The sequence below is a fragment of the Ambystoma mexicanum genome, chromosome 6p, assembly GCF_040938575.1.
Source record: "Ambystoma mexicanum isolate Mex_15411 chromosome 6p, UKY_AmexF1_1, whole genome shotgun sequence".
Lineage (NCBI taxonomy): Eukaryota > Metazoa > Chordata > Amphibia > Caudata > Ambystomatidae > Ambystoma > Ambystoma mexicanum.
The window spans coordinates 1,500,259,572-1,500,279,704 of record NC_090935.1 but is presented as its reverse complement, the minus strand read 5'-3'; the positions used below and the strand labels follow the sequence as shown (position 1 = coordinate 1,500,279,704).

The 20,133-nt window shown below is 43.1% G+C and overlaps 1 protein-coding gene across 1 annotated transcript in view; it reads right to left on the bottom strand.

Moving 5' to 3' along the window:
- The window catches only part of FRAS1 (Fraser extracellular matrix complex subunit 1), a 1,618,415-nt gene that overhangs the window by 687,272 nt on the left and 911,010 nt on the right, over positions 1 to 20,133 (bottom strand). The window contains exons 30-31 of the mRNA XM_069626341.1: positions 16,172 to 16,288; positions 13,176 to 13,290 (exon numbers count right to left, since the gene is read on the bottom strand). Coding sequence (XP_069482442.1) covers positions 13,176 to 13,290; positions 16,172 to 16,288 — 232 coding nt within the window. The remainder of the gene's footprint in view (positions 1 to 13,175; positions 13,291 to 16,171; positions 16,289 to 20,133) is intronic.

The window sequence follows — 20,133 nt, the reverse complement described above, 5'->3', positions numbered from 1 at the left end:
TTCAATAATGGAGAACATTCACCAACATGGAAAAAACCACCATATTGTCTACAACCGTCCAGAGTTTATGCAGCTTATATGAGTACTAAGAGGAAAATGTGATATGCTGCACATGCACACACACCCAAAAATAAAAAAGAACTGACAAAATGAGTTCATCCTGTTAAATATATATTATAAATAAACACGAATAACTGAATTTGAGAAAACAAGTTGTTCCCAAAATGGATATAGAATATGTGCTGGGCAGAAAAGCACAGATTAGAATTACAGGTTGCTCAGAGGCACAAGGTAGAAATAGCATCAAAGCTGGTGACCACGAGAATGGCAGGGCATGACCATCAGTCACTATATATCCAAACGCCCCTGTGTCCAGACACCTACAATCATTGATGGCTCCTGTACATAATCCCCTCTGCTCAGACGACACATTTCAAACCAATTTGGAGTCTGTTATTGAAACATTTCCTTTTATGATCCATTGATTTATTTGTCTAGCTAATGCATTTCAATATGCAATGAATGCTGAATAACAGATTTGTGCACATGAACCTTGCAGGGTGAGAGGTAGGCGAATAGGGAATCTTGCTTCTCCAAAAGTCCACTAACTAGGGAAACATTGTGGATGTGCATCCTGCTATTAGGACACACAGAAGATGCAGAAGAAGCAAACTAGAGTCCTATTTTGACCAATTTGGTCTGGACCACACCATGACTCCCAAAATAACCAGCAATTTAATTGATTTTGAGGGGAACATTTGAGATATACCAGGCACTCCAACAGCACTCCACAACAAAAAAAATAAAAATAAAACACAGTATAACACTAATACCATGTGAATCATGTCCTAACATTGGTTACTGTTAGGCAAGAATGTATGCAGTAACACTGTGGGAGACTGCACCAGCCTTGTCCTCTTGGCAATAGGTAACCCAACCTTTGGTATAGGCCTGTACTACACAAGTTAGTAGTGTGACTGAGCAGCCAGGCTTATCTCAAGAGGGGTCAGTGTAAGCTGTAGGCTTGCAACATAGAGTTTCACAGTGACAAGTATCCAAATAACACTTATACTCAAGGTTTCTTTATTAAATAATTATTTATTAATTTAACAGTCAGTTTTAAAATAAGTCTTCTTTAGAAGGGAGCAAATATGTAACACTTAAGTATATTTCAAAATACACACTCTCAGTTTCAATAAATCAGTAGATACCATTTGGCTGTGATACACAGACTCTACCTACACCTTGAGGTGACTTCAATAGTTAGGACACTGTGGACATTGATATATCAACGGTACATTTAAAGCAATGTTGAATTTGGTGTCAAAAAGGAAATGGTTAGGCAAGGAAACAATGGTTAACAAGCTTCTCAAACAGGTAAGCACTTTTGAACCCACCAATGACATGTAGATTAACTATACAAGTAAAGAATGTATGACTTTTTGGAGGGACAGATCAAAACACAAAGTCAGAGATTAGAAGAGTCTTCAGGGAGCCAGGACAGCCAATGTCAATTGAGCAAAGGTTAGGGAAGCTGAGGCACTTCTTGAAGGTAAGTAAAAAGTATTGCACAATGTAATAGAGTTTTGTTGAAAAATAAATCACTGTTGGGCCACAAGCAGGATGGCTTGTGAAGGGCAAAGCTGCAAGCAACTTTGCAAAAGGCAACAAATGCAAGTCTCAAGTGAGAGCAAGCAAGCTACACAACAAGAGGTAAGTACCCCTTGTTAGGCAAAGTTGGAATGCAGTACCCTCTGGGAACACTACAAACAACTATGACTACAGGTATAGGCAAACCATCCTTTGGTATAAGCTTGTACAACACAGTTCTGGTAGCGTGTTCAGCAGCCAGGCTTATCTCAAGAGGGGAAATGTGAGCAGTAGTGGAGTTACACAAATATGCACAGTTACAGCTATTCAAATAAACTCTTACACTCAAGGTTTCTTGCATAAACAATGATTAATTTATTTATCAGTCAATTATAAAGCCTTCTTTAGAAGGGAGCAATAGAATAGTAACACACAAATACAATTCAATACTGCACACTCTGAGTTTCTGAATCAGACAAGACCCTTTTGGGATGGCCCACACACACAGCCTACACCCACAGGTCACTTCAATAACAAGGGTGCTGGGGACATTAATATCTTACTGTTGGCATTCAGAACACGTTTAAAAGTTGGTAAAGGGCAAAGGTTATTAGAACACAAGAGACCACAAATATTCCTAAACAGGTGAGTACTTTTAGATTATCTAAGAATAGTCATACAATTCAATAGCCACAGTCAATGGGCAAAAGTCTTGGATAGGGTGAAACACTTCTGGCAAGTAAATGGAAAAGTCTTTGCACAAGTTCTTAGGAGTCCTTGATAAAAAGAAGAATCAAATGTAGGGCCACAAGCTGATAAGACTTGTGAGTTGCAGAAGTTACAAGCACTTTCACAGTAAGAGGTAAGTTCTCTTAGACCTGTTTTACAGTATCTTAGTAAAGAAGAAAAGATGCAGCTGATGACTTCTGTTCCTGTGCAGCTCTGCAGGTCTCACTGTTCCTGGGCCTCAGTCGTGGGGACAAGAAGGAGGATGCCCGGGGACTCCTGCAATGCACTGGGACTGTCAAAACTAGCAACCGGCAAACTTCACTTGCAGTGGCTGTTTCGCGTTTCAGCTTCTCGTGACTACCGCAAATAGCAACAACGTGATTCCTGGCTGTCAAGATGGACTGTCCTTGCTTCTGTGGACCCGCACTCTGCTTAGGGGGCTCAGGCTTGGTCAGTCCTGCTTCCTGGGAGTCCGGAGGATCTTCCAAAAGCTTTAAGCCAGCTTAAAAGTAACACACACAATCTGGTGTTCCTCTCCCTGGCTCTACGGTTTCCAGCAGCAACTCTGTGGAAATTCAACCAGCTCCGAGATGGATGTCCAGGTGGCTTACTTTGGAGTTGATTGGTCCCACCAACTCAAAGGGAGAAGTCGTCCTTGCAGGGGCTTCTCTGTCGATGCGAACTTGGCAAGTTGGCTCTTCAGCAGGGTTCACCGGACAAACCAACGGTCCAGGAGTTGCAGCAGGCGCCCTCTTCAAGCTCTTCTTCGGTTCCTTCATCCAGTGGTAGACTCTGCGTTCCGAGCCAAAAGATCGCCTTTTATTCAGTTCTCTCCCATTCATTCCAGTATAGCTGTCACTCACTCACCCAGCAGGGCGGCTGTCCTTGCCGGACAGTCAGCCAGCCAATCACCACAGAGTGCATTTGGGTCTCCTAGGAGACCAAGCACAGGGGGTTTCGGGCACCCCCCTCACTTCCCGCTTACCCCAGACACTCTGGAGCCAGAGGCAGGTTTCACTCAGAAACCCAGCCAAAGACAAAATGAACAAAGACCAAACCTGTTTTGGCACGCAGAGAAAATCTCTAGAAGGACCTTTCCACAAAGACATGGTGAAAAAGAAGATCGGAACCATTTTGTCAAAGATTGCTCTGTGCCATTTTGAAAAAGATGGCTTCCACGGTTGCTTTACCGGAGGCTGCGAACAGCCGCAGTAAATGCAAACCATGGTAGTTCAAAACGAAACCACTGCCACCAGCCATTCTGGGAGGAAAGGTTAACGTATATATGTTACATGAGGATCTAGACACAGGGGATACTAAGTAACCCACTCTATGGTAAGATAGTGTGTGCTAGGTCTAGAAAGTTACATTGGTAAGTAAAGTCAATTTCACTTTACTGCTCTGGGAAACAGCAGTTTATCCCAGAGAAGGTATTTAAACTTTGAGAAATCTTGAAAGACTTCCCTGTGTCACTGCACTGAAGGTGATGTGTGACACAATGTAAAGGATGATGCCTATGGAGTTTGTCAGACTCCATAACCAAAAGAAACACAGTGTAGAAAATCACATTAAAATACATGGAAGAGTTAGAAAAAGGGTCACGCTCCCTCCAGGTAAAAAAATCAAGTCCTCAAAATCCAGCAAAGTTGCTGGGGGTCTCTAAGGGGGAGGGAATTAACACCCCTTAGTTCACAGTACCTTAGGTCTGAAGAAATTGGTTCCAGCTGCCTTCTGTTCCTCTTGTAGTATGGCAGATCCTGTTGTTCCTGGGCCTCAGTTGTGGGCACAAGAGCGAGGAGATCTGGGGACTCCTGCACTACGATTCGAAGGTCAGCGGCAGCAATTGGCAAAGTTCAGATCAGCGGCACTTCGCGGTTATAGCTTCTCGCGAATAGCACCACCGCGGTTCTTGGACACCTTGTGGGCTTTCCTTGCTTCTGGGGTCCAGCACTCTGTTGAGGTGGCTCAGGCTTGATCAGCCCTGCTTCGAGGGAGTTCGGAGGATCTTCCTGGAGCTCGGGTCCGGCTTTTAAACGATGCACTCGATTCTGGTGTTCCTGTCCCCTGGCACTCGGTTCCTGCAGCAGCAATGGAAGTACAGCCAGCAGAGAGAGGACTTCCAGTCGAGTTCGTCTTGGGGTCAATTGGGCCCACCAACCCAAGGGGAGAATTCGTCCTTTGCAGGGCTTCTCTGTCGAGGCAAATTCGGTGCTTCAGCACTGCAGCAGGGCTTCACCGGGCAAACCAACGGTCCAGGAGTTGCATCAAGCTTCTCTTCGAAGTTCTTCTTCAGATTCCTTCGCCCAGTGGTCGACACTCCCTTCCTTGCAAAAGACCTCACCTTTTATGCAAGTCTCTTCCATTCATTTGCAGCCTAGCAATTTGGGTACATTCCTGTAACCAAGGAGACTAAGCACAGGGAGTTTCGGGAACTTGCTTCTTGCACTGCCAGACATGCTGGAGCCAGAGGCGTGCTTCATCAGCGAACCCTGTCAAAGACAAAATGAACAAAGGGACCAAACCTGGTTTGGCGCGCAGAATAAATCTCAAGAAGGACCTTTACAACAAGAAATGGCGAAAAAAGAAGACTGGGCCATTTTGATAAAATGGGCACCCATGGGTGCTATAATGCAGCCCACTGTAAAAACACACAATGGTAGGAAAAAATAAACCACTGCCACCAGCCATAAATTGCAGAAAGGGTAACATAAAATGTTACATGAGAAAGTAGACAAAGGGAATACTAAGTAACCCTTTCAGCACTCCATGGAAGATAGTGTGTGCTGGGTGTACAACGTTACAAGAAGTTAAGTAAAGTCAATTTCACTTTACTACTCTTGGAAACAGTAGTTTATCCAAGAGAAGGTATTTAACCTTTGGGAAATCTAAAGGACTTCCCTGTGCCACTGTACTGAAGGTGCTGTGTGCCACAATTTACAAAGATGATGCCTATTGAGTTTGTCAGACTCCAAACCCAAAAGAAACAGTGTTCAAATCAAAGAAAAATACATGAGAGTGGGAAAAAGGTCTTACTCTCTCCAGGATAAAAATTAAAAGTCCAGAAAAAGAGCTGGGGGTGTCTAAGGTAGAAGGGAATTAGCACATTTCTGAGAATTCTCCCTAACACTCATCCCCCCCAGACTAAAGGACAGGAGGATTTAATCCACTCCTGGATGAATCTCCTAATCCAGTCGGTCATACTTTCTGGAGAGACCATTAGCATTTTGGTGATTACACCCTAACATGTGTTCTAATGTGAAATCAAACCCCTGAAGGCTGATTGACCATCTGAACAATTTAGGATTCTCCCCTTCATCTGCATTAGCCATCTCAAAGGTTGGTGGTCTGTTTGAATTACAAAAGTAGATCCATACAAGTATGGTCTAAACTTCTTCAAAGACCACACAATGGCAAAACACGCACGTTCAATAGTTTACCACCTTGTCTCACGGTCCTTCTGTTTTCTACTGATGAAGCAGATAGGGTGTTCCCTGCCTTTCTCATCGAGCTGACTCAAAACTGCACCTTTTCCTGTATTTGAAGCACTAGTTTGTACAATAAAGGACTGGTTGTAGTCAGGAGCTCTCAAGACTGGAGCTTGACAAAGGGCTTTCTTCAAATGCCTTAGTACACTCCTCATTCCACCTGGCCTTTTGGGGAATTTGGGTGAGGAGACCACATTCAAAGGAGAAGCTATGGTCCCATAGTTCTCAATTAAGTTCCTATAGTAACCAATGAGTAGTAGGGGTGGCCCAGTCTTGTACAGCTTGAACTTTCTTTTTTTTAAAGGCTTTATTGGTTTAAAATATAGAAAAACCTTTAGCCACAATTATTCCGGTAAGATAGCTCAGCGGGTAGAGCGCTCGCTGTTGCGACCTGAGCCTGATCTGCAGTTCGCAGTATCGAATCCCAGCAAGGCCAACACAGCCTTTCATCCTTCTGAGGTCGATAAATGAGAACCAATTTCATTTGGGTGATATTGTATGTAAATATGTGCTCTGTAAAGAGCTTTGGATTAAGGCGCTATATAAATAACACATCATTATCATTATAAATAAAATTACATTGCATATTATCTACAAAATATCGTAATAATTTACTTTATTGGATACATTCATTCTTTCAGTCTTGTTTCAATCTCATTTAGTTTTTAAAACTTTTTTAGCAGTAGTTTTATCAACGCAAAAAGAGATCAAAATTCGGTTTCCTCTCAGAAATTCAAGCCACCAATCATCCGTAGTTCGCCAACTCTGTTTTTAGTAAATTCTCAGCTTGTACTTTGCTAAGGCAATGGCCTTATTTCACCTCCTCCTACTTCATGTCCAAGATAGACCACTTTACTCTGACCAATGTGACATTTACTTGCCTTTATGGTCCGATTGGCCTGCTCAAGAGCCTGCAAAATATATCCAAGGTGGTCAAGATGCTCTTCCTAAGTGGGGCTGAACACTGCAATGTCATCCAAGTATGCCATGCACAAGTCCTCCATCCCATTCAGAACATGATTCACCATCCTCTGGAATGTAGCAGGTGCATGTAGTCCAAAAGGCATAACCTTAAACTGGTAGAGGCCGCCTAGGGTGGAAAATGCAGGTTTCTCCTTGGCATGGTCTGTCAAAGCTATTTGCCAATAGCCTGATGTTAGGTCAAATGTACTGAGAACTTTGCGGAACCAAGTGTGTCCACCAGCTTATCTGTTCTAAGTAAAGGATCGGCATCAGTCATGGTGACTACATTAAGAGCTCTATAATCCACACAGAATCTCAACACCTTGGATCCTGCCTTTGGCACTAGTACAACTGGACTAGCCCATGGACTTGTAGATGGCTCTATTACCCCAAGATCAAGCATCTTCTTGACCTCTTCCTTCATGTGGGTTCTTACATGGTCTGACATTCTGTAACCCCTGCTTTTGATAGAGAGACAGTCAACAGTGAGTATATCATGCTGGCCCCAGTGAAAACAGGGAGGCAAACTGATTAAACAGAGCTTTGCACTCCACCTGTTGTTGCAGAGTCAGATCAGAAGATAGACTATCTCCTTCTCTTTTTTCATCTAGAGGCTGTCCCCTGAGAAGGTCAGGTAGAGGTTCACTCTCCTCCTCCTCTTGATCAGAAGTTAAGAGCAAACCTCCTAGTTGTGGTCTGACTACATAGGCCTTAATGTGGGTAGTGTGAAAGACCCTAGGGGCCTCCATGGGATTGCCCAGGTCCACTAAATAATTGACCTCTCCAAGTTTTCCCACAGACTTGAAGGGTCCAATCCATTTGTCCTGTAAGGCCCTCTGCCTTGTAGGTACCATAACTAGAACTAGCTAGTCTGGAGTAAACTCCACCATGTTGGCCTTCTGGTCATGCCAATGTTTGACTAGAGCCTGACCTGCTTTTAAGTTATCTGAAGCTTCTGTCATCATTTGTGAAATTCTCCTTCGGAGTACTAGCACATAGTCAGTGACTCTCACTGGCTTGAGGGAAGGAGCACTTTCCAACCTTTCCTTGATTAGGGCCAATGAATCTCTAACCGGATGACCATAGAGCAGCTCAAAGGGGCTGAAACCAACCCCTTCCTAAGGGACTTCTCTATCAGCAAAGAGAACGCATGGCAGTAGAAGGTCCCACTTTCTTCTAAGGGGTTCCTCTAAAGCACCAATCATGCTCTTCATAGTTCTGTTAGTCTTCAGCTGGTGGAGGGGTCACAGGTATGACCTGGGACTGTCCCATCTCGGATGTCCTTAGGTGTGGCACCCTTCTTTCTTGAGACCTTGGGTTTACCCTTTGTCACCTTCTTTGGCTTTGAATGAGAAGGGTGTCCTTCCTGTGGACTGTGTCAGGGTTCCGTTCAACTCTTCCTCATCACGTTTTGGACAATGTACACACAGAAGAAAACATCCTCATGCCCCCAGTAAATTTACCATTATCCCTGAGAATTTGGGACTCAAACGCTGATTACAAAGCCCTCAGAAAACAATTTCTTCCAGAAGCGTTTGTTCCTTCGGAGAACGCTATGGGTTGCCGTGGAAACTCTGGCTCCCACTGCATAGACGTATGCCTCCTGGATTACGGCAGCGCGTTGTGCATGCAGTCAGCTGTTCCTAATATAAACTCCACCCAATCTGCATGGCGTCGCTTCTGAATTTGTTCTGAAAGCTTTGTTACGTATTTTGTTACCTTGATTCCTGGTTTTTGAATCCCTGGTCTGTATTTTGGCTACTCTTGCTTCCTCTCCTGATTTTGCTTAAAGTTGTTTACCTGGCTGACTCGGAACGCTTACTGGATTGTCACTCTTATCCCTGCTACTCTTCTCCTCCCTGTTGCCGACTCGGAATGCTCACTGGATTGTCACTGTTCTTCCTGCTACGCTCCTCCTGCCTGTTGCCGACTCGGAATGCTTACTGGATTGTCACGCTTATCCCTGCCACGCTTCTCCTACCTGTTGCCAACTCGGAACGTTTACTGGATTGTCACGCTTGTCCCTGCAACGCTTCTCCTACCTGTTGCCGACTCGGAACGCTTACTGGATTGTCACGGTTCACCTTGGTATACTTAACATTAACTGTTACTAATTTGGAACATTCATCCGTTCGTCACATCTACAGTCTGAACTATTCCGCTTGGGACCTTCAAAAAACACTGGGGTCATTGGCGCATCGGCGCAAGGATCAAGTACTTTTGTTTAGGCGTCCTCGTGCCGGAGGGAATAGACGAACATTACTACTCCCGGAACAAATATTCCTATTGCTGCAATCTTCCTTCATGAACACTCCAAGGCGCATGACATTCTTCAATAGGTAAGCAGACTGCACAGCAGCAGTGTTTGTTCTTCCATCCTTTATGTTCCCTCAGTAATACCGACTGTTCTATTTCTCAGGGTTACTCATCATACTAGTTTGGAATACATTAGTGAAACCACTCATTCATTGATTGAGTAACAATTCCTATCACTGTTTTAGTTTCATTGTTGTTCTGGAATATTATATTAATCCTTGGTTTTCTTTTGCAGCCAGCTGTGTGTGCCAGGGTGTACCAAATATTCGGGCAATACTCAACTCAATCTGTCCTTTTGTACTCTTGAGGGGTATATTGTCAAAAAGACTCAATTGCTTCACGACGTGTCAAGCCACCACTTCTGATTTTGCCCTTGGGCCTAACAGACTGGGAGTTATAGGAACTTCTGTAACTTCCCACTGAGAGTCATCTAAGGTTGCCTCTCTGGCCAATCTAGTTTGCTCCTCCTTCCTTTTACTGGGAGCCATGGGAGTGCTTTATACAGCTCCAAGAGTTGTTAAGTCATTCCCCAACAGGACTTTCCCAGGCACCTCATTTTGTACACTGACCAGTATTCCTACAGACATATTATTGCACTGGATGAGAGCTGGTAGTATTGGAACCATCTGGATAGGGCCTCCAGCAAGTTTAGTGGGACCTTTGAGTGCCTTAGCAACCTCCTCAGGATTGAACAAACTTTCATCCACCACTGTAATGCTGGCCTCAGTGTCCCTAAGGGCAGGGGTCTCCTGGCCATTTACAAGTACACTGTCCTTGTAGTATTCTTTTGTGTTATCTGGAATAGAGTTATACACATCTACACTCTACTGTTCCCACAGACCCAGGGAAACTGTAGAAACACTGGCTGAGACTCCAACAAGCACACTGAATTTTTCCCAGGCATCTTCCCGAGAGTTCATGCCTATGTGAACTCCACCTACTAATCCAGAATCATTCTAGAGCAGGTCATGGCCTTGCATCTCTTGCTCTTTAAAAGCAGGAGAAGCCATAACCATAGATGTCAATAGTCATGTCCCACTCACTCTTGCAGTGCACATTAGGCTGATGGGCTCAGCACTGGAGAAGTTCTAATTACAGACATAACAGGGGTACAGCAAGCCCTACACGACTGTGCTTATACATGATACTCTGGCACCAGCTAGTGGAGTCTGAGATATGTGGGGGGTGTGTGCGGCCCTCTTTTTTTTTATCTGGGGGGGCCTATGTCATGAGGGTATGATACAGTGTATATAACAAGAGGACATATGCTACCCCACCTGTCTGGCACTCGCTGGCAGTATTTCACAGTACAAGTTAGCCGATCATCTCATTTAATCTGTACATTAATAGGGGATCATCAACATAGCGTTTGCGAATATAACAATTTTATTTTCGAGCATATCATAAAAAAGCTTATTTAGGCCGGTATACATGTGTTGCCATGTTTAACCCCATACGTTATGGGTGTTTGTACAACTTTTATCATATTACACATTCATATAATAATAATTTGCAGTTGAGTTTGTTGCACTGTAAAAGTTAATACAGTTATTGACTTAGAATGTGGTTCTTATAACCAAAACATCTGTCTAGTCGACACTTGTGGTGTTTCTGGCAAGAACTGGTGGAGTGGGTGTTCTTATGCCGTCTTCAGGACTGTGAAGTGGACTGGAAGGTGTCACTTGTAATATCCCGTGGATGGTGAATCTGAGCCCATAATTATAGTGCCACAGGTTCTGAGAAGAGATGCAGTATTCTTCTCACACAGTGCCTTGTGTGCGCCGTAGATTTCTTGCTCCTGTTCTTCTATGCTCTTTCCTTGTATTTCTAGCTTGTGCAGCTGCAACAGCCTCTGCGAGTATCTGTGCTGTATCACAGCAGCAGATACAGCACAGATACTCGCAGATTAAATGAGATGATCAGTAACTTGTACTGTGAAATACTGCCGGCGAGTGCCAGACAGGTGGGGTAGCCTATGGCCTCTTGTTATATACACCAGCTAGTGGAGACCACGCAACCCAATGTGTGAGGACACTCAAAGAGGTATGGGTGCATTTGGAACACCTTAACAACGAAAGGCCAAAGGTCTCTACATGCAGCACATACAGGATTTGAATCCTTGAACATGCTTTGGATGAGGACCTCTCAGGGGAAATCGGGTTAACCCGTCAGGAAAAAATAGAAAGGTTCAGGGGCATCTCACCAGGGGTGCAATTTAGAGCTTTTAGCGTCACAATACGGCTTTAGCAGAGGCAAGTATGCACTCTTTCCAGCTATTTCATGAGGACTAGATTGGATTCCTCTGGCAGGGTCACACATTGAGGCCGGTTTAGCAGCAAACTCAAGTTTAGAGTAACACATGGTACACATCGTTAAAATAGGCTCCAAGTTACACCTTTTAGGGATTTACAATCACACTTTAACAAAACAATCACAGCTATCAGTTTTTACCATATTGATATGTTGTTAGAATATTAGGTTATTTAAGGGTTTATCTTTGTGATATTGCAAAGAAAGGATGCATTATGACATAGCACAGAAGGTATGTTTTGTTCCCTATGTGAATATCAAAACATGGCATATCTCTATGACACTTAGTAAAGAAAGTAGGGTTTATAGCATAGGGTTATTATAAAAAATCATGTTCACAACGCCAGTTGGTTATGCTGCAAATAGGCATCTCCTCTTGGTCTGGGAATAATCATTAGTGTGTAGTGTTATTGAGGTATCTAGGCTTCTGTTACCTTAGGGATTCTGCCCAATGGAAATGTGCAAAGGCTAAAAGGCCTATGTTGAAAGAGCAAAGAGCACATAGGAGGTATCACTGACTTAGTCTAAACCAATCAGAAGGCTTGGCATGCACTCAATAATCGCTCCAAACATTCCGAATCCAGCAGCAACACAAAAGCTGCTGTTGAACACACTACTTCATTTTATTTAATTACAGAATGTTAATTGCCTTAAAAACCTCAGGAGCAGTTGCTGGGCACATTGTTCTTGCCCAATATATTGCCCTTGGCGCTGCCTCGGGCAGTAAGATAGGGTGGGCATTATCTGGTAATAATGACTCCTCTATCAGTCTATTAAGCTTAATGAGGGCACCATCATAACATTCTACAACTCCCGCTTTTAAAAGAGATGAAAGCCACAAAACAGAACTCTTAAATGTAGTTAAAGGAGAAAAAGAGACCCAGATGATCAAATGTCCTGGAATCCCACTTACCAAATGTATTAGGTTGCGAACAATAAATTAAAACGGGATGTGGATTAACACACAATTGCAGTTTCCCCTTTGCCCTTTCCTTACAGCATGCGTCCATTATAGAAAAGGGTTGAGACAGTGTTCCCTTCACAAGCGACGGGCACACACATTTGCTTTTTGTGAGGTCAGAAAGCTAATGCATAACTCAAGGCACCAGCCTTGCTGCCACAATGGGACAATGAAGCACTAGACGCGATAGTGCAAAACTGCTCACACCTGCATGCATGCTTATGTGTTTTCTCAAAATATCTTTCAACATGTTAACTTTTCACGATAATCTTGCAAGGGCGGGTTTGTGTTTTGAGTGCACTATAGAGATGGACAGTTAACATTACAACCTATTGACCTACAGATACATTCAGTATTACTTCTGAAAACTGGATGAAAGTGGCTCTTGGAACTTTATGTGGCAAATACAGATACAAACAATTTTTGAATCAAAACATGTCCAATGTTCAGAATCAGGGAGTCCCTATGATGTACAAAACTGTTCTGCCCAATAACGAGTTTAGAAGCCTAGCAGGAATAATGTAAGATTCCCGCCTTGAGCAAAAGTCCCACATGAGCCTTAGCCGCCCGCTTAGTCACTGGTGAGCCCATTCACCAGTGTGCTATTTGGTGGACCAAATAGCACACTGGTGAATGGGCTCACTCCAAGGCTTACTAGAGAGGGGCCGAGGGGGCTATAGCCCCGGGTCTTTTGGTTGTAGCCCCGGATAGAAGTTCAGCAGCTACAACCAAAAGGATAGCTAGCCCCGAGTCCCGACAGTCCCGACATTAGCATAGCCCCGGATCTTTTCCAGACCTAGCACGACCCCTGGCTCACTTACCTTGATATGACTGCAGAGGCACAGTGACGTTATATACAACTTTTTGACTTGGACTTTCAGAGTCCACAAATGAGAGATGGTGTGTCTGGATCACTGTTAAACGGTCCTCAAGTGCCTACAAAATAAAATGAAAGTTCATAATTTTAGGTTTTCCGTAAAAAATGAAATGAATGACAGCAGGTAAAAATAATAATGTGGAAAAAAACAAACTGATAAGCTCCAAGATCGTAGTCAAAAGTCTTACGCAGCCAGCAGAATGCACTTTGATTCACCCAATGAATAAATTGGGAACACACAATTGTAAGCCGAAGCTTTAAAGTTAACCACAAGAAGGTTGTTCCCTAGTTGTGGAAATAAGACCCATTTACATTTAATATAAGCACATTTCTGAATTGGGCCTTTGAGAACTGGAGTACATCAAACCAAACAAACCTTGTTTTCCTAGAGTCAACCTGGAACCATGTCCAGTATGACAATAAGAGACTATCAGGTAAACAGGAAAGTATCAGCATCTATTTAAAAGTTTGTTTTTTAACAGAGAAAACTAAGTTCACTTGCTATTTTCTGACATTCTAGCATGTTCCTCCAACAACATTGCACCTTACAGCGATGAACTGTGATATTTCACCATAGATTACTGTGTGGGGCGTTGCTATGATTTTTAGCTCTCACTGTGCACCTTACTCCCTTCCTTCCATCCATACAAATTATCAGAAAAATTGACATATATGATGCAGCGCTCCAAGGTGATGGCATTTCCTAATCCAGTTTTTGTCATGATGTTGCATCTACATTTTTTGCAATCATGTGTTTAACACCTATACACTGATCGGTTTTTCGAGACAATATGCGCATGAAGTGTTAGGGTAAGGTATGCGAAGGACTGTTCTGCACCATAAAAAGCCACAAACTATATCTGCTATATAATGGGAATCAAATTCAAATAACCAAGGTTAACTGTTTGGTTGTGCATAGTTGGGCAGAATCTTCTCGTTTTAGATACATTCATTCTTTAAGGAGTCACCATAAAGTAATGTGTTGCCTTTATAACAATTATTATTATAATCCCTTGATTGCAACTGTCAAGTAAAGATGATTCTTACTCTTACCTTTATTAGTACACCAGAGTGATATGACGTGGCATAGTTTAATTGGCTAAATTCTGGGCTATATTTCCTGATACAGCCCTGAGTTTCTGCAAAGCCACAGTACTCCCGGGACCTACCTGTGTTAGAAGTGCCGCTCTAGCTCCATCTGCTGTTTTCCTCTGCTCACCTCACTGCTGCCTGCCATGCCGTTCAGGGTCCTAAATTAAGTTTCAATGAGTAGGAGCTAAAATCAGCTCCTGGGTGTCATGCATCACCCAGTAAGCAGGAGCTACCGGTGGGGGAACCAGAAGCAAGTACCCAGCGCACTACAAATCGAACTTCCATATGAGATGCACAATTCATTTTTTGCCCATTATGTAAGGTCGAATATTGTGTCCTAGATGATGTCCTAATTCATCTTTATCAACAGTCTGTAACACCCAAAGTTAATATTATATATGCATGTTTGTAAGGAACCAGTGAGCCAGGGGAGCCAAATAAAAGCTCCTGGTAGCTGCAGTTTAAGCTAACCAGGCTCTCCTAAGGTAGAAGCAGGAGCTAAATAGCTGCCAGCAATTTTGAACCCAGCTACTCCATTATTATTGTAGCCCTGGTTCCACGCAGGCTACACTCAAGAGTTCCTTTCTCTTCCCGGCCGAAGGCCTGCTTCATCCTGCATGTGTTGCCAGCTCCATCACCACACCAGCAATGCCACTGCAGCGTGCCTCTCTGCTCAAAATCAGTACCCTGCTACCAACAGCTTTATTACCCAAACCCCTTGGGCCAACCCAGGCCATAATGGCCAGGAAGGAAAAGAACACCCTCAGGAACCCACGGGAGAGGGCTTCAAGCCTAATTCTAACCATTAGAATGTTAATTTGGCATTCTGTTTGGACAATCTCCTGGCACGAAGAACTGGTAGTGCCGGTATACTGCTCAGAGCGCTACCAAAATTGACGAATGCACTCATAGCCAATTTCCTGTGACCACTCAGGAAGATGTGTGTACTGCCAATAGACCCCTGCCTGCATCCAATTCTTCATGAATGCCCAGGCAGATTTAAAATCTAACAACAAGCACATACATGCCTGTACTACCAAATGTAAAGTGGGCCTTAGCCCCACAAAGCAGAGAATGATATCCTGCCTGTGTAATGGGCCTTATAAGCGCATAACGGGTGGATGCAATTAATTTCATAAGAGTCTCATTTTCCTTTCACATGAAAATGTGACATGGGTTATAACAGCCCTATAGAGCCCAGAAATAGGCCATACATGGCATTAAGGGGATTTTAAGCCACATTAAACTCCCTCACTTGTGCTTGGTTCTTTAACTCTGTCTTCAAGACCCATGGGCCCTGAAGGGCCCACGAGCAGGGTCTATGAAGTCTAATTTGTCTCTACCATATCACTATGTAGCAAATGCAGCAAACTAGTCTATATAACAAGAGAAATCCCTTACAGCAGCTCTGTACCATCACATTCATTCGGGCCAAAAGCTTCACAAGAGTCAAACAATTTCACTGAGGGGCTCACTCCCACCACAAGCACTATCATTCCTGCCGAGCCGCCTTCCTTCTGAGGCAGCTATGCTAGTTCTATGAAGCTATATTAAGGGTAGTTTGATTAACTAAGTGGACCTGATAAGACAGATCTGGTGTAAGGGATGAGTACATCTTTACTCTTACTTTGAAGTTGGTGTGAGAGGTTGAATCTTTGGGCGAGGCATAAGATGTCTATAGACACAGGACATGTCCTATACATGTTTTGATAAAATAGAAGAAACATCATTGAGAAATAAAAGTCTAATAATAGAGAAGTACAGAGTAAAACTACAATACTCAATCTGGACTAACACTGACAGCAACATTTTGTGAAAAGAAATATGGTGAAAAGGATTTAGCCTTACGGTCATGTGCAGTGTGGATCCAGGCAACACTTGAGGAGCATTTGGTTGCTTGGTTAAACTACCACTATTCAGTGCATGGCTATCCAGCTGGGTTTCAGGGATAACAGCAGTGGAGACCTAAAAATGCAAGATGACAAACAAGAGAAAGCCCTAGTAAGTAAACTGTTCCAGTGGGCATCAGTATCTGTTGGCATTAGGATTTTAATCTACCACAGTCCCTACAAACAGTATAATTTGAACTTTGTAAAACAAATAAGATGTAGAGTTCAACAAACGTTACCTTCATTAGGCTGCACTTCCATCTTAATGTCCATGAAGCAGAGTTTAGAAACAATGAAACAGTGCTATGAATATATTGATCTAACTACCAATGTGTGACGTCGCACACTCCTCTACATCAACTAAATGAAATCAACAACGCCTTTTAGCATATACTTTGTGAGACCTGCCTGATGACAAAGCTACGTGGATTAGCACATTTACAATGTTTTTTTTTCCAATGGGGCTCAGCAGAAATTCTTATTTCATAAAACACTAGCTTATATACATGGCGTTGCCGGGGATTTCATTTTCTCATAGGTACCATTTGTTAGAAATACCTTAAGGTAACTTTACGCTTTTCGGAAAGGCTCCATAAGAATGGTGAAAAGAAGACTGTGCTACATTAGTCGGTTATTTAATATTTTAAAAATGTTTTCTTGTAAAGACTACACAACACAATGTTTTGTTCTTCTCATGAAACGTATCACTGTACTTGAGAAAAACATGGAGATTCCGGAGCAGCATGATGGGTGAAATGAGGACGACGGTGCCAACAACTAAAGTTGAATATTACCAAAGTGCATGTTAATTGTAAGGCTTGTTTATAAAAAAAAAACATTCATTGTTTTTCCAGTTGGAGGAAAGATATACAATTGATTTGGGGAACCCACTCTAGAACATCCAACATATAACTGCCTGTGGCAGAAACATGGAGATTCCAAGTGGGTACCAGTGCACTTGATTGACTGGGCCTGTGCCTTGTTGATCGTCATACCGAATGCCAGCCTGACCGTGAACTGTAGGCACTTGAAACTGAACGGCATGTCTGTCGGAATGAGTGGAATGCGGGGGATTAATACATCTTCTCCTTTTCCATTCCCAGTCAACACTGTTGCTTCAATTACGTTGGGCAGCAATTTTTTAATGCACTGCCATGTGCCATTACACTGCCTACGTGGGTTGCGAAAGCAAAGAATGAATGGGTGACCAAACTTTCAGTCGAAGGTGATGTGGTGGCATTCCTTTAGCATTATTCGTAAGAGTTACAGAAATGCCTGTCGCACCTCTTTATATAGCGACAATTTGGAAACTTCTGAAATGTTACCTGCCTTCACCTTTGTCTCTCATCTCAGGTCCGTTTGCCTCCCATACGTCTCGCCGTCGCCTCCCATTCGCCTTCGCCTCTCATAAACCAACGCTTTGCCAAGCCACAAACCCACAAACTAACACATTTTGATATATATATATATATATATATATATATATATAGATGTATACCCTGCACAGACAAGCCATGCCTCACCAACCTTCATCCCGCAGCCATAAGTTCAAGCACTCACCCACCCATGCTTACCTACAGATCTTGTTTACAACATTTGTAGTCTCAGTTGGCACGCAATGTGCCCTCTGTCGCAGTACAATTAGCTGCATAGGGCTTGCAGCACACTCACTCTGTTGCCTCTATTTAGGAGCTATATAACTATGTAATGTGCATATGTATTATGTATATTACTTAGTGCTACAGGATAGGAGGAGACCTGTAACTAATTTCTGTGTGGCATCTTGGGTGCTCAATATGATCATATGAACGTATGTTTCGATTGTCTATTGTTCCCTTCTCTGCCTAACTCTCAAAGCCTATTTATATAGTGTCTATCCCAGGTATGGAGCTTGCTTTTTAGCCAATTTCCTGTGATGGTTCAGGTAGATTTCTTTCAAGTGTGGATTGGGTCGTAACTACCATTTACTGTTTTTATAACTACCCTATGCTCTACTATGTGCCATGTTTAATATGATTACTGTGAGACAGGCATGGATTCAAAAGAGAGACAAACTCAAAAGTAACAGCTCGAACACCTTTATTTATAAACTTTGTTGGGTTGGTGGAATGCCTAACTGGCCCTAACTCTAAAGGGGTGGTTCCCTCAACTGATGCTTCTAAAGGCCATCGATGTCCATAAGTCCAGAACCAAAGTCTGTCTGTGTCTAAACCTATGCTTGCCCTCACTCTTAAACAAAATGTGTTCAGGGATCTTCTTAAAGAAGAAATGGTGGTTACAAAGGTAATGTAAACCACAGCTGGTTTCACGCGTCTTACCAATAGGTGTAATTCTGCCAGTTTAAAAAAGTTCAACTCAAAAGGGTTGTCCTTGGAACCTTCCACGTAGGGCTCTTGCTGTGAGTCAATATAGTTCACAATGTCTCTGGGTCTCTTGGGTTTCCCTTCCCCAAGCTTTGATCCTCACAAAAGGACACAGTTCCCGTTATTCCTCTTGGGGTTCCCTTCTCCAAGCTTAGGCCTTTCTTCTTCAAGTTCAACAACGTCTTTTGTGGGACTCTCAGGGTTCTCTTCCCCAAGCCTAAGCCCCCGTCTTCAAACTCAACAATGTCTTTTGTGGGCCTCTCAGGGTTCTCTTCCCCAAGCCTAGGCCGCTCTGCCTTGACACAAAAGTTCACCTTGTCAATAAGCATTGTTTAATACACAGTTCTTTCCTGACCCCTCTCTTTGTACTCCGTTTCTTCCTTTTGGGCACCTTTCCCTCTTGTGCTCTTTTCCAGTCAGGCTTTGTTTCTCCTTCACCTTTCTTTCCTTCTATGGTGCACACCTGCACCCTTCTCTCTTCTTTGCTGTGCCTCTTGCACACTCCTCTTGACTTCATTGTGCCCCTGTCACATTCTGCTCTTTGGTCGTGCACCCTTGCACCTTCCTTTCTTTGTATCTTTCCTTTTTACACATGCAGGTCTTTCGAACCCCCTTTCCTTGCTTTTGGTTTACTTGCACCCTTTTCTTTACTTTCTCTCACTTTGTAATTCATTTTCTCAATCTGTCGGGTCGCTCAAATCCTTCTTTTCTGTTTTGGGTTGCTCGCACCCTTGCTTTGCTTTCTTTCACTCGTTTTCAATCTTTCACTTATTTTCAGTCTGTCAGGTCGCTTGCACCTCCTTGTCATTGAGATATCACGGAGAGTCTGGAAAGGCTCACTTATGCAATTCATTCCCACCTTCTTTACTTGTACGGTTGATAAAGTTGTAGTGATACATATCTGCCCTCCTATCTCCACCATTGAAAAGTTTGAATAATTAAAACTTTTATAACTGTTTGGCTTTGGCGCAACTTGTTGCTGAAATCACTTTGAAAGCTGGGAACAGCCTTGTTCAGTAGAATAAGTCCTACTCTGACTTTTGGACCAATCTTCACGTCCCCAGGACCCCTCTCCCAACTTTTTCTCAACTCCTAAACTACTGGAAAACTTTTTGAACCTTTGGGCAAAAGGCCCCATAGAACTTAGGGTTGGCCTTCTTCAGTCAAGATTTTAATTCCTGTAGACAGTTGGTGCTAATGTAATTATTTACCTTCCTTTACAGGTGTTGGGGAGGTAAACTTAATTCTACATCAACTACATTGATTGTATATATGTTTTATAGTGTTTAGTATTGTGTGATAATATTACATGCCATTAGTCATTTTTATAGCGTGTTTTCGGGCCTAAAATAGATATAGTATTTTCCTAACTAACTAACCAAGTGTAATCCTTGGTGTTTCACTGTGTGGACCATTGTTGACCCCTGAACCCACTCACCTTTCCTGAGATTAAGCCTTGGCCTCTCACCATGCTACCTTGATTGGTTTGGCTAAACTTCCAGACATTTCTCCCTATAACAAGGGTGGCCTCCTAAACATCTGTCCACCAGGCCATTGT